Source organism: Ictalurus punctatus, chromosome 26 (assembly GCF_001660625.3).
Source record: "Ictalurus punctatus breed USDA103 chromosome 26, Coco_2.0, whole genome shotgun sequence".
In the NCBI taxonomy this organism is placed as follows: Eukaryota; Metazoa; Chordata; class Actinopteri; order Siluriformes; family Ictaluridae; genus Ictalurus; species Ictalurus punctatus.
In genome coordinates this window covers 17,513,527-17,527,677 of record NC_030441.2, presented here as the reverse complement: position 1 = coordinate 17,527,677, position 14,151 = coordinate 17,513,527, and the positions used below count along the sequence as shown (strand labels likewise).

Below are 14,151 nucleotides of genomic sequence, written 5' to 3'. Positions count from 1 at the left end.
ACCTAGAGATTTCATTCATTCCTTCATCTTCCGTAAGAACTTTATCCTGGTCAGGGTCGTGATGGAGCCAGGGTCTATCCCGGGAACATCAGGTGTGAGGTGGGAATACACCCTGGATGTGATGCCAGTACATCACAGGGAACCACACACACTCACACACACATCCACACACTCATTCACTCTTAAGGGGAAATTAATCATTATTATAACTATTCCACCGACGGACATATTCTTTGGCGGTCGGAGGAAACTGAAGTCCCTAGATGAAACCCGCCCGGACATGACGAGAACATGCAAATTAAGACAATTTGAAAGGGTCAGGAAACTAACGTCACAATTATTGGACCGCTTGAGATGGACTGACCCTACTTCAAAATAATACCTACGTATAATAACAACGTACAATTATGGTATTCTCCTCCCCTGTCAAGGAAACAACACAGATATCATTTGACTAATATAACTGCAATGTTGATGAAACGAAAGGATTTTTATTTACTAATAAAGTAACAACTGTTCCGGGAGTATTAGATTCGAATTGTTTTACTATTTATTATACTAATTCGTGTGAGAGTTTCTTTTTTTCCCCCATTTGCTTTATTTCAAATGATTTGCGGGTCCGTGTTTACTCAGTGATTAATTATAATCGATCGAGAACGTCCGCATGACTCTTGGTTTCTGAGTGAAACGAACCGAATCTCATCCCCATTTTACAGTTTCATCCACGAAACAGATGCCGTGTTCATGTAACTGTTTTCCCCGTTAAAGCATATAGTGTAAACATTACATTATTACAGTCTCAGTCAGCACTTCAATCTTTATTAACAACCTCAACACTTTCCATCTCCATCGCTAGACTCGAGTTAATTTATGTGCCTTATTATAGGGTGTAATTACTGAAAACAGATCACACTCGAGTTCACTTAAAGTTTTAATTAAGTCAGGAGAAATTCAAACATACTGAAAACTGTGAGCAGTTAAGACTCAGTGGCAGTCTGGGAAACAGCTCTCGCAGGGTCTAAAGAAGAAAACACTAACCTTTTACAGACCTGGACGATGGGATAAAACGAGGGAAAATGGAGGAAAGGCGAAGACGTGACCAAAGAGTAGATAAATAATAATAACTAAGGAAAACTCTCCAAGAAATTTGGGATGATAATAAAAGAAGAGGTGAATGTAATAAGGGTCAACATTTACAGCACATTCAGAAATACAGTCTTTATGAGTTCATGATTAACATCTGAACACAAACATTTTTGACAGTTTTGTTACTTGTAATAATAATTAAATATCTCTACAGCTGAAAATTTACAACAATTTCATGGTTTCAAAGCGTGGGGATGCGAATGTGTACACTTTGCTCGTCTCTGTAAGACTGGACGTCTTGTGACATGATTCGCTCCCATCCCTGTTTTGTCCCTTTTCACACCGTAGTCGTTTTTAGACGTATAAATAATATTTTGTTCTTTACGCCAAGCTCCAATTTTCGAGCCAAAAAAGCTTTGACCTTTCCGCTAAGGTCTCATATTTTCATGCTTACAGGTTTCATATTTCACACACTACCACTTCTTTTAACAGAACAGCATTGTTCCAGTTTTTTTTTTTTTTTACTGGACACCATACAAAAGCAGACATTTTTCCAGAAAAATAACACCCAGACACCGATACAGGACATTGTTTCCTCCTGGTGCTGTTAGACACAGTTTCGTCATTTGAAACCTGAAACCGGAACAAACTATTACATTCTGTCCACAACGCACGTAGTTTCTTGACTCAGCATAAAATTGAGACATTCCTAAGGGACTTGGCTGGCTTATATATATGATAGGTAAGAGGCGCAGAACCTACACAAGATACTAACGAGACCCAAAGACTGCAATATGAAGGTCCGTGTTGGTGTGGAGATGCTGGCGGCGTTGGTCGTGCTGTTCCTGGCTTTAGGTGCGAGTGACGGCGTGGTGATGAACAAGTGTGAACTGGGGGACAAACTGAACTCAACTCTTCCTGAAAACCTTTTGGACCAGATCACCGACCTGGTGGCCAAGAGTGAGTAAAACATGAAACATACACACTTGATTACAGTGTAAGTGATTATAGTGTCTGACATTAGTGTTAGTTCTGGTTTAAGTGTAGTGGTGTTCACTGGGACTGGGATCCTGTAGGACCCAACTAAAAGTTATGGGGGACTGACATGAAGCTTGCAGGACAAACTAAGGCCATGTTTATTACCATGAGAGTGTATTAGAGGCATTGAGTTGCTAGAAATGCCAAATGTTATATTTGGAGAAAAACTCAAACTTTATAGAACTAAATTCATTAGAAAATATTCCAGGTGGGTGCTGTAGAAGCAAAAAATAATAACTGCTTTTTCCCTACTTAACTGTAAAAGTGTCCAGATGATTGCTGATACATTCACTAACCACTTTATTTGTTTTCACCAAAACTGGCAATCTTCATCCGTCCAGTTTCAGTGAGTCTGTGCCCACGGACAGGAGTGGAACTCGATGAGGTCTTCTGCCTTTTGTAGCCCATCCACCTCAAGGCTTGACGTGTGATGCTTTTCTGCTCACCATGGTTTTAAGGAGTGGTTATTTGAGTTACTGTAGTCTTTCTGTCAGCTCGGTCCAGTCTGATAATTCTCCTCTGCCTAGTCAAATACTGCAGTGTTTCTTGTTGTTGCTTGCTGTTGAACATCTCTTCCATACGTTTTACAGTTGTGTGCCATGTAGAGCTGAGCTCTCACTTCAACACCAGCGCCATCAATCATGTCATTGGACCTAACGTTCATAGTTTCATCCGTGGAGGCCGTGGTGGACGGAAGGGCAGGTCTGCAGAGTCCAGCAGTGAGGAGTCCAGCGAGGAAGACAGTGACTCATCCAGTGGTGAAGGACGCCGAAAGAGATCCACATCGACGTCAAGCAGTGAGGAGTCCAGTGAGGAAGACATCAAGGTGCCTAAACCTAATTTCAATTCTTCAACGGTTCATCCAGTCACTCGTCCCCAAGGTACCAACTCATCCAGCAGACACGGTCATAGAGGACGCAAGGGCAGGTCTGCAGAGTCCAGCAGTGAGGAGTCCAGTGAGGAAGACAGTGACTCATCCAGTGGTGAAGGACGCCGAAAGAGATCCACATCGACGTCAAGCAGTGAGGAGTCCAGTGAGGAAGACAGTGACTCGTCCAGTGGTGAAGGACGCCGAAAGAGATCCACATCGACGTCAAGCAGTGAGGAGTCCAGTGAGGAAGACAGTGACTCATCCAGTGGTGCAGGACGCCGAAAGAGATCCAGATCTAGGTCAAGCAGTGAGAAGTCCAACAAGAGAAACATGTGGACTTTGTACGGGTTGTTCCAGCTGCCCGACCGTATCGCCTGCACCTCTGGGTCTGAACCCTCTCTCGACCTCTGCAGTATGGCCTGTGACAGTGAGTACACTTTAACATCACATTGCAGTCCATATTCCTGGCTTAGTTTCGGTCACCAGTTGACATGTCTCAATACTATTAAAGATGACCTTACTGAAACGCATCTGTGTCTATAACACCAGAGTGGATAAGATTTGTAGAAACCATTTAGTCTCTAATTAGCAATCTTCTTTTTAAAGGTCTGATCGATGACAATATCACAGATGACATCGCCTGTGTTGAGACCATCCTCAATAAGATGTGAGTAAAAATGAATTAAATCTGATACAGTTTTAACACACCACCGCCCTGTGTGTGCGGAGTTTGCATGTTCTCCCTGTGCTTCGGAGGTTTCCTCCAGTCCAAAGACATGCGTTGTAGGCCGATTGAGTGTGTGAGTGTGTGTGCGATTATGCCCTGCGATGGTTTGGCAACCCAGGATAGGCTCCAGGTTCCCCGTGAATCTGTGTAGGATAAATGGTACAGACAATGGATTTATGGACAATTTTAGCAAGAAAAGGGCAAATGTAGCAACCTAAACGGTTCTCTGCTTGGTCTGTCTGGGGGAACCTTTGTAGGATCTGGGTAGAACTTTCCGAAAAATGCTCCAAGTAAAACCTGTTTTAAAAAGCTAGAACCATTCACCATGAAAAGAAAAGCTCCCTCTCTGTGTATTAATAATAATGATTATTATCATCATACCTGACACAGTAATAAATGAATAAAATGTCAATGTAAAATTACAACTTGGTGCTCGCTTGCTTGCTTACTGCTTCAATGTTTTGTCTCGCACCACTACAGGTTGTCAGCAGCAAACAATCCAGGACCGAATAAAGCACTTTTCAACAAATTGTGAGTAGAATATCCATAACGTGAACACGAGGCTCTTTGTGCATTTCTATATTTGCTCTATATATATCTGTTGAGCTTTGAGACGTCCAGTTTGGAGAAATAGGCGCACTTAAGACAGATTTTCCCAGTGGGAATTACAACATGTGAGGGCAGCTTAAATTTGAGTTTTTTCCTAAAATTGTTTTATGTCAATTAGAAAAAAAACAACCCAGACTTCTTGCTGAATCTCATCATTTGTCCTCTCGGTTGCAGGTATGCTAATTTCTTCCAGAAGGAGTGCAAGAACGTGGAGGATTTGGCGTACTTCTCCACTTGCTAAAACAGACAGCAGGCCTAGCAAACATCTCGACTCAGTTCTACTCGAAGAAATTCACTTTTTAACTGCTGACATTTGACTTAGCTTATGGCTACTTCTAAAATGATTCAATCCCACCTAACTAGAGTATATTTTGATCAGTGTCTCACTGTGAAAAACAATTATAATCACGTAATTTTCGATAGATTACGGCTACATCGAGTCCATTAACCCTGGGTTAAATTACACTTCAACGCACCGAACGAGTCGGGAGAACGCTGCTGCTTAAACCTGTAGCATGCCCTTCTTTGGCCATGTGTTTCTCTCTTCTGTTTCTCACGTCTACTTCATTATCAATTTATTATTTCTGACTATGATTATCATACAGACCCTGTTGTGTATTTCGTTTGAAAAGAGAGCTGTCTCCTCCATCATATCTGCTCGAGTTGACGTCTCTGTTAATAAAATGTTTTTAATTAAGATGGCCAACAGGCAGAGGGAAGACTGTCAGTGTAACACTGTATCTAAATTGGCACGACGTCGCAACTCATTGGCTCATTGGGAAGACGTCGTCACAACGTCGTTTATCGCGTAGTGTGTGATTTCACTTCATTGAAAGACACCTGCGGGTGATGAGTTACATTTAACTCATCATTTATTTAACACACAACTGACTACAATCAGCAGCTGGATGAATATTTCACCTGGTCTGAAAGTATAAAAAAGCGAATAATAAAGAACAGACATTAACTCTGCTTTTAACCTAAAACAAACCAGTTGCACGTGTCGTGGGTGAGACGTCATTTCCCTGTGTGTGCGTTATCTGGGATCCAGATTAAATGGGATTAGATAGTCTATTTGGCCACACAAGAACACACACACACACACACACACACACATAGATTTATTTTTGCCAGCTGAGAAAAAACAGAGAGAAAAGCTCTGATAAAACCGGATAAGAGTTCAATTTCAAACAAATATGCTGTTCATTTAATCTTTTTCCCTCTTTGCCTATTCGTTTTAAATTTCTTATCTAATCTAAAAGCATGAAAAAATGTTTTGTTTGAATAAAATCTGGCAAGACATTCAACCTAATGGTCCTTTAGTAGCATTCTTTATTTAATTCCCTGTTTTGTTGTTGTTTGTTGTTGTTGGGGTTTTTTTTTTTCTTTACTAAAGTGTGTTTTTAAAGACAACAAGCAAGAGCTTGAAGGCACATTTGATTTAATATCTTTTGGCCTTTATCTGTTCCCTCCACGGAGCTACTTTATAGCATAACTTATATCTAAAATGAAATGCAATAATCCCACACTTATGAATGGATATAATATAGTCACATGTTATAGAGAAAGTGAATACAAATTTTCCCTATTCATCATTTATAATCTCGTATGATTTAGGAAAACATAAAAGAGTTAACACTTTGACAGTGATTCATTTAATTAATTACAAGCACTGTTGATTTTTATACATTTCTACTAAATGTGTGATAAACCTATCTTGGCTTATATTATTAATGAAATCTTCAAGGAAGTAAGGAGATTCAGAGTGCAAGTCACTGCCATACTTTATTCCGTGGCTGTGTTTACATGCACATAACTATTGCGATATCAATCAGAATTTGGCAATATTCGAATTAGTACCGAGTTATTTAAAGGCCGCAGTCCCATTGCTTTTTTCAGATTAAGACAATATTCTGATTCCCCAAATTCTGATTGTATAAATGTTGTATTCGGAATTTGTCTGCGACCTGAATATAGACCTTAAACGGAATTAGTAACATTGAAAGGGAATGATTTATAAGACAAAGATTCGTTGTTGTTGTTGTTGTTGTTGTTGTTGTTGTTTTGAATGAATGACAGAGATATATTGGTTACTTCTGGAGAGCATGTGACATTACGATAGGCACAACATTCTTTATTAAATGCATATTAAAAATTCAGGAAATTGTAATATACATTCTTGAATACCTCACCACAACCCATTACTCAACACAACCATTCTTAATATAAAAAGAAACTAGAACCCTTGCTGTCCTGAAAAATAATAAAGCTGTACACGACTCCCAGTGAGAAGGAACTGATTAATAAACAGGACAGAAATCTTTTGAAGTAGCGTTAGCTATGATTGGAGTACATGACAAAAAACATGATAAGCGGTTACTGAACATACCGTAAGTGTGATTGTGCGAGTACATAAAAATAAAGTCAGGATAACATTTGAGTCCCGTACAATATGATCTGGCCATTTCAGCCACACTCTGCAAAGTAGTCTGAGGGCTCCACTGACAGACACTCCTGTAGGAACATCATCCGCACCCTGTGAAATACAGCAGAGACTCAGTGAGCGATGAAGCATCAGACACGTCAACGTTAAAAACTGCATGTACAGACGAGTGTGTTGTGTTTATCGCACAGAAACAGTGTCTTAAGGTCCGTTAAGGTTTGCGCTGAATGTTAACACTAGGCCAGGTTTAACCTGGCTTGAATCGGCACATAAAAAGACATTACACGTCTGGATTTGACTCCAGTATGCATTTTATTTGGCCTAGATATTTCATTTTATGTTCCGTATATTATCATCATAGTCATCTTTCGGATGTCTTTAAATAAATAAATAACATAAAATTCTCTCACAGCCAGAATTGACATGTCCCATTCTCACCAAAGATATATTTTCTGTATATATATACAGTGAGGGAAAAAAGTATTTGATCCCCTGCTGATTTTGTACCTTTGCCCACTGACAAAGAAATGATCAGTCTATAATTTTAATGGTAGCTTTATTTGAACAGTGAGAGACAGAACAACAACAAAAAAATCCAGAAAATGCATGTCAAAAATTTTATAAATTAATTTGCATTTTAATGAGGGAAAAAAGTATTTGACCCCCTCTCAATCAGAAAGATTTCTGGCTCCCAGGTGTCTTTTATACAGGTAACGAGCTGAGATTAGGAGCACACTCTTAAAGGGAGTGCTCCTAATATCAGTTTGTTACCTGTATAAAAGACACCTGTCCACTGAAGCAATCAATCAATCAGATTCCAAACTCTCCACCATGGCCAAGACCAAAGAGCTCTCCAAGGATGTCAGGGACAAGACTGTAGACCTACACAAGTCTGGAATGGGCTACAAGACCATTGCCAAGCAGCTTGGTGAGAAGGGGACAACAGTTGGTGCGATTATTCGCAAATGGAAGAAGCACAAAAGAACTGTCAATCTCCCTCGGCCTGGGGCTCCATGCAAGATCTCACCTCGTGGAGTTGCATTGATCATGAGAACAGTGAGGAATCAGCCCAGAACTACACGGGAGGATCTTGTCAATGATCTCAAGGCAGCTGGGACCATAGTCACCAAGAAAACAATTGGTAACACACTACGCTGTGAAGGACTGAAATCCTGCAGCCAGCGCAAGGTCCGCTGCTCAAGAAAGCACATATACATGCCCGTCTGAAGTTTGCCAATGAACATCTGAATGATTCAGAGGACAACTGGGTGAAAGTGTTGTGGTCAGATGAGACCAAAATGGAGCTCTTTGGCATCAACTCAACTCGCCGTGTTTGGAGGAGGAGGAATGCTGCCTATGACCCCTGGAACACCATCCCCACCGTCAAACATGGAGGTGGAAACATTATGCTTTGGGGGTGTTTTTCTGCTTAGGGGACAGGACAACTTCACCGCATCAAAGGGACGATGGACGGGGCCATGTACCGTCAAATCTTGGGTGAAAACCTCCTTCCCTCAGCCAGGGCATTGAAAATGGGTCGTGGATGTGTATTCCAGCATGACAATGACCCAAAACACACGGCCAAGGCAACAAAGGAGTGGCTCAAGAAGAAGCACATTAAGGTCCTGGAGTGGCCTAGCCAGTCTCCAGACCTAAATCCCATAGAAAATCTGTGGAGGGAGCTGAAGGTTCGAGTTGCCAAACGTCAGCCTCGAAACCTTAATGACTTGGAGAAGATCTGCAAAGAGGAGTGGGACAAAATCCCTCCTGAGATGTGTGCAAACCTGGTGGCCAACTACAAGAAACGTCTGACCTCTGTGAGACATGCGTTTTTCTGGATTTTTTTGTTGTTATTCTGTCTCTCACTGTTCAAATAAATCTACCATTAAAATTATAGACGGATCATTTCTTTGTCAGTGGGCAAACGTACAAAATCAGCAGGGGATCAAATACTTTTTTCCCCCACTGTATATATATATATATATATATATATATATATATATATATATATATATAAAAATGCAAATAAGATGTTCTAATCTACCCCAATCTACCCCACTTGTTACTAGCTACCAGTAACTGCTGACACACATCCAGGTTACTTAAGATGAATCCGAAATGAAGAAAAATGAGCAAAGGGGAAATATGACAGCTTTTTGTAATATTTTGTAATCGTCATTCCATGAATTTTTAACATCTTTGTGCTCAGTAGTCCAAAGGATAGAGCTGGACCTGATCCTCCAATGACCCTAACTCCTAACCCGTAACCTACAAGACGCTGTACAACACGGAACAACAAACGCACTTATCCAGCCTGAAACTGGGTTGACCCCACCCCCTGGAATTTTGGCTTGGCTCCACCCAGGTAGGAGGAGCTAGATCAGGTCCAACCCTACCCACTGGACTATTGGCTTGGCTCCACCCAGGTAGGAGGAGCTACATCCACCACCTGGATTTTTGATTCTGCAGCAAGGGGTACTGGAGTGTATATGAATATATTATTAAAAACTCTTTCTCTTCAGTGTCCAGTTTCCTTAGAACAAAGGTCTGGATTCCATTTTGTACCAATAACGATGATATAAACAAAATAGTTATTTGAAATAGAAGTTTAATCAATATCAGTAACTTACATTTTCTCACCCAAACCCATCAAGCAAGCAATGTCATCAGTGATGTCATCATCAGTCAGAGCTTTTTAAATGAGAAATGAGACAAAGTTAAATGAGACAAAGTTAACACACAGGCGTGACTACAGATTCAAAAGATATTTGGGATAAAATATATTTCAAAGTAGGTCTGGGGAATATAACCATATAATATCAATACTGTGATAAATTGTCACAATACACTTCTCCGAGTTACAAACTGCTGATTACATGTGGTCTCTCAGCCCCACCATGGTCTCGGACTACAAATACTGGGTTGCCCTAAATAAGTCTCAAACTGAGATTACATACTTGCATCCTGCCTATCTCTCCTCCATGTTACACATTCTATAACGTTCCAAAAATGGTTCTTCTGTGGGTCTTTGGATGGTTGGATGGACAGTTCTAGCTCTCTAAAGGGGTTCTACATGGACTCCCGCTCCTCCATTTCCTCCCCTACCTGCCAATTTCCACCCACCAGTCAGTTCTCCCCATAATACCACACCCAGAGAGGGTGAAGGCTAACACGTGCTAACCACATCTGCCTGAACTGTTGCTCATGCTGCGTAACATGCTTAGAGTAAAGTGCTGTTTGCTATCTGCATACAGACTCCAACAAGTGTCACAGTGATTGACAAGGGAGAGAGAGCATGCCATCCCTCCCACAGAGAGCATGGCTAATTTTGCTCTCTAGGACTCCCAGTTCCTGTGAATAAGCAGTGACATCGTCGGGATTAAAACTTGTGATCTCCTGACGATAGGACAAATGCTTCTCTATTGCACCACTCAGAATCCTACCTGGACTCTTTAATTAAAGAGTGCAGGGTCCTACGTAATAGCTTTCATTCTTCCCTAGGAGAAACAACCTAAGGAATCTTTAGCGTGCTAGATGGCACCTTTTTTCTAAGACTGTATAGACCTATAAATTACACGTAAAATGTGTATATATGGTAAATATCATGATTTATAACATTTTCATGCAAAGTAGCTGCTATTGTGTATTTTTGCTCACCACTACAGTTCAGTTGACAAAGATCCAGACTGTAGCTTGATCCTGAATTGCATGTTACATCACTCAGCTGGAAGATTCCATAAAGGAGAGTCTGTTCTGATGGAGCTTCCCTCCGCTTCCTGGCTTGCGCATCAACAGGGATAACCCATGATCCTTCTCCAGAGCCATCCCTTTCATCGTTAGATGGCGCTTCCCTCCGCTTCCTGGCTTGTTCCTCAACAGGTATAACCCATGATCCTTCTCCAGAGCCATCCCTTTCATCGTTAGATGGCGCTTCCCTCCGCTTCCTGGCTTGCGCATCAACAGGGACAAACCATTCTTCAGGTTGGACCTTGTTTTGTCCAGGAATGAACTTGTCTTCACTCACTACATCTAATGGAATGAAAGGCTCTTCAGTCCCCTGCATGCTTTCATGAAATACATAGTCTTTGCTCGCAGTATTTGATTCTCCCATTTCAGAGGGATAATCGTCATCATAAACAAAAAGTGTTCCGGGGTCGAATTGGTCAATGTTGTTTACAAGACTGGTGTTGAACCCAGAAATGTTTTCTACTGTGCAGGCCACTGCAGAGAAAAAGAAGAGCTCAGTTCAAGGCACTTGTCTCGCACAATGTCACTTTATGACTTTTCTGGAAGATGCCTGTCTTTAGCTTGACCTGAGTACCATAAGCATTATATCTATGCCAATAATTAGTCTAATTAGCTTACATTTAGCAATAATGTCTGCAGCATTCTCTACTTGCAGATTAGACAAGGCTGCCTCAAGCTGAGACTTCAGATCGCACTTTGTCACCAAGAGTCCGTCACTCCAAGTGGGGACCAACGCCACCAATACCACCAGCACTGCCAACATCTCTACTGACCAAGCTGACTTTCTCCTTACCAACATGCAAAAACACACTCTTCCCTGTGGACAACAAACATTACCACATTACAGAAATACCACAGAAATAGTGATTCAAATGAATTGAATATAGAGGTGCAGAAAATAGCAATCATTCAAAATATATGAAGCCGACATCAGTAAATCAGTTGACTGCAGAGAATCGTTAGCATTCATTCATTCGGCGTTCATTCATTCATTCATTCATTCATACATTCATTATCCTTCTGCTTTTCCTGGCAACGGGCTGAGAAGGTCAGTCCAGACTTCTCTTTTCCCTTGATGCAGAGTTCTTGTAAATAATTTGATTCAGAAATACACATGTGCTAATTTATATGAAAAGTTATTTCGCTTGAAGTTATTTAGGGGTGGCTTAACATTCATACAGCTTCATACAACATTATTTATATAAAACTGAACAAATCAAGTTGTTTGCTTCACATTGCTGACACAAACTGGTTAAGTGAGCTTTTTATTACTGCAGTTTTATTTACAATAGGGTCCAAAAGGCTGAAGCCAGTGGCGTATTGGATGGGCATGCTGGGCATGCACTGTGGAGGGCCCCGCATGGTGGGGGGCCCCACTCACAAACAATAATTTGGTACTTATTATCGCCTATTCTGTGAAGTCTACCTGTGTCCGCCGATCACAACTAATCTCTTGTGTCCTATCCAATCACAATCCTTGATCATCTAGAATCTTCACAATTAGCCTACCTACAGTGAACCTAGTAGTGGCCTATAATGGACTCGTTATTAAATGGGTAAAAGAAAATTTCTCAATAATGGTGGCCACACAAAATATTGACACTTTTGGCCCAATTTGGAGATTTTCACTTAGGGGTGTACTCACTTTTGTTACCAGCGGTTTAGACATTAATGGCTGTGTGTTGAGTTATTTTGAGGGGACGGCAAATTTACACTGTTACACAAGCTGTACACTCACTACTTTACACTGTAGCACAGTGTCATTTCTTCAGTGTCGTCACGTGAAAAGATATCATCAAATATTTACACAAATGTCAGGGGTGTACTTACTTTTGTGAGATACTGTATATATCGTTTTGATGGAAGATAGATTAGCAAATGGCATTGACAATAGCACTTGTATGCGAAGGGTGAATAAATCTGATTATGATGAGGCCCACGCCTCCTCTCTTGCGGTTGGGTCAGCACCGTTTACTCTACGCCACTGACTGAAACCACATTTAAAAGCTAGGAATTTTTCATTTATAGGATCACTTTCATTCATAGCTTGAAATAAACAACGTTTTATAATTTAAAAAAAAAAATAACACAATGAAAGGAAATACTCTGCATTCAAATTGGCCAAATTGAACTGAACTACAGTAAATTGCACTCTTTATTTTCAAGATGTCGACTAATACTAGATTTTTGAAAATATGTCATTTTTGGAATTTTGTCATTTTAAGAAATGGAGTCCCAATAAATTAGAAAAATCAGATTGTGCAATGATGTGCAGTAATAGCTGAATCTTGTATTCCAGACTGATAATTTGACGGAAGTCTCTTACAACAACCTGCTTTCATAATTAGGCTGAAATCCTACAGCATAAATCAGTTTACTCTCAGTTCTAGCTCTTACCCAGGCAACGAAAGTCTCCTCAGCGGCTTGGTTTGATCATCAGTCTTCACGTCTGTGTACAATAATGAACAGGTTCTCATGTTTGTATGGTTGGCAGGAAGATGACACCACACCACACCTGGTTAGCCTGCATTCCTTTTAACCAACTCAGGAATATTTAGCGTGCTTGCTCTGAGCTTCTGTCATGGAGCCAAATATTTAATAACTATTCCATGCTACTCATGCCGTTGTATTCTGACTCGCACGGTTTTATCTATGTTTAGAGTTTAGCGGCGGGGCAAAATCTATATAGTTTACATATAAAAAAATGATTTTTTTACAAATAAAAAAAAAAAACAAAAAAAAAACATTGTGATTGCATATGTGTTCTCATCGGTTGATGTGAAACCCCTAAATTGGTTCTTTTGGAACGAGGCATGATTGTAGAGTCAAATTTTTCATTTGTTAATGAGGATATCTTTAGGAGAGTCAGTAGGTGAGTAGATGGCTCTATTTTGCCCTCAGTGGAATAACAGCGCTCGTTATTCAAACCTTTCAATTCAATCACGGCCCACTAAACCATTTTAATTTACAAGTCGGATTCTGAATTCATTTGGTGGGCTGGATTAGAAACTTGACCGAGCCCATAGGCCATACAGTACATCCTGCGTTACACTAATTACGTCTAATCATGTAAATATCTGCAGGTATGTAATAGCTGAGCTTTCTAAGACTGGAAAGCCTCCTGCCCCAGAACATACCTCTTTACAAGCTTCATGTCCTCAGGGTATGGCCCAGGAAAAGAAAAGTGCCGAGTGTTGAGATGTAACGGAGGCCTACCACATTGGTAAATCATGTTAAATAACGGAAGAGGTATTCTCAGAGATGTGTATAGTTTTATTTATTTCATAAAGACTTTTTTACGTACATTTGGTATTTGCAAAGCTGTGCGTCGTGTTCAGCAGGAAACGATGACCCGTGTGTTTACTTTTCCAGTCGGTCTGTTATTGTGTTAGCAGCTGAAGGAGTATCGAGATTTCTGTTTTATGTATTTATGTCATTTTTTTTTTATTTACATCTTGATATTTTCTCAGCTGTGTGTATTCTCAAACAGGAAGAGGAACCCTGTATTTGCACTTTATTTTTATTTATCGATGCCTCAAATCACACTGAATAAAAGGGTGTACAAATAAAAGGGTGTGTCGAGGGTTCTTCGTACAGTTAACAGTTCCAGCTTTAAAAACCTTAAGTTCT

At 40.4% G+C, this 14,151-nt stretch overlaps 2 protein-coding genes across 3 annotated transcripts; one reads left to right on the top strand and one right to left on the bottom strand.

Annotated features, from left to right (window-relative positions):
• Window positions 1–1,830: 1,830 nt before the first annotated feature.
• Window positions 1,831–5,638, top strand: LOC128629221 (uncharacterized). Of its 2 annotated transcripts, XM_053676244.1 has the most exons (6): window positions 1,831–2,046; window positions 2,715–2,945; window positions 3,093–3,422; window positions 3,602–3,662; window positions 4,203–4,253; window positions 4,506–5,638. In XM_053676244.1, the coding sequence occupies exons 1-6, from the start codon at window positions 1,881–1,883 to the stop codon at window positions 4,570–4,572; spliced, it is 906 nt and encodes a 301-aa protein (XP_053532219.1). In that variant the 5' UTR covers window positions 1,831–1,880; the 3' UTR covers window positions 4,573–5,638. The 2 variants fall into 2 exon arrangements, with proteins under 2 accessions (XP_053532219.1, XP_053532218.1); XM_053676243.1 differs by having other exon boundaries at window positions 1,833–2,046; window positions 2,715–3,422.
• Window positions 5,161–12,968, bottom strand: LOC128629222 (uncharacterized). Its single transcript, XM_053676245.1, has 5 exons — window positions 12,919–12,968; window positions 11,140–11,338; window positions 10,432–10,995; window positions 9,405–9,465; window positions 5,161–6,867 (listed from the first exon to the last, which is right to left on the bottom strand). The coding sequence occupies exons 2-5, from the start codon at window positions 11,318–11,320 to the stop codon at window positions 6,798–6,800; spliced, it is 876 nt and encodes a 291-aa protein (XP_053532220.1). The 5' UTR covers window positions 11,321–11,338; window positions 12,919–12,968; the 3' UTR covers window positions 5,161–6,797.
• Window positions 12,969–14,151: the final 1,183 nt, after the last annotated feature.

Bases quoted from the DNA above. Each gene is read 5' to 3' on its own strand.
- LOC128629221 (XM_053676243.1), top strand. From the start codon at position 1,881: ATGAAGGTCCGTGTTGGTGTGGAGATGCTGGCGGCGTTGGTCGTGCTG. The intron at 3,663-4,202 runs GTGAGTAAAAAT...GCACCACTACAG, and splicing joins GAGACCATCCTCAATAAGAT to GTTGTCAGCAGCAAACAATC. The intron at 4,254-4,505 runs GTGAGTAGAATA...TCTCGGTTGCAG, and splicing joins AAAGCACTTTTCAACAAATT to GTATGCTAATTTCTTCCAGA.
- LOC128629222 (XM_053676245.1), bottom strand. From the start codon at position 11,320: ATGTTGGTAAGGAGAAAGTCAGCTTGGTCAGTAGAGATGTTGGCAGTG. The intron at 10,996-11,139 runs GTAAGCTAATTA...TTTTCTCTGCAG, and splicing joins TGCAGACATTATTGCTAAAT to TGGCCTGCACAGTAGAAAAC. The intron at 6,868-9,404 runs GTAAGTTACTGA...TGTATTTCACAG, and splicing joins ATGGGTTTGGGTGAGAAAAT to GGTGCGGATGATGTTCCTAC.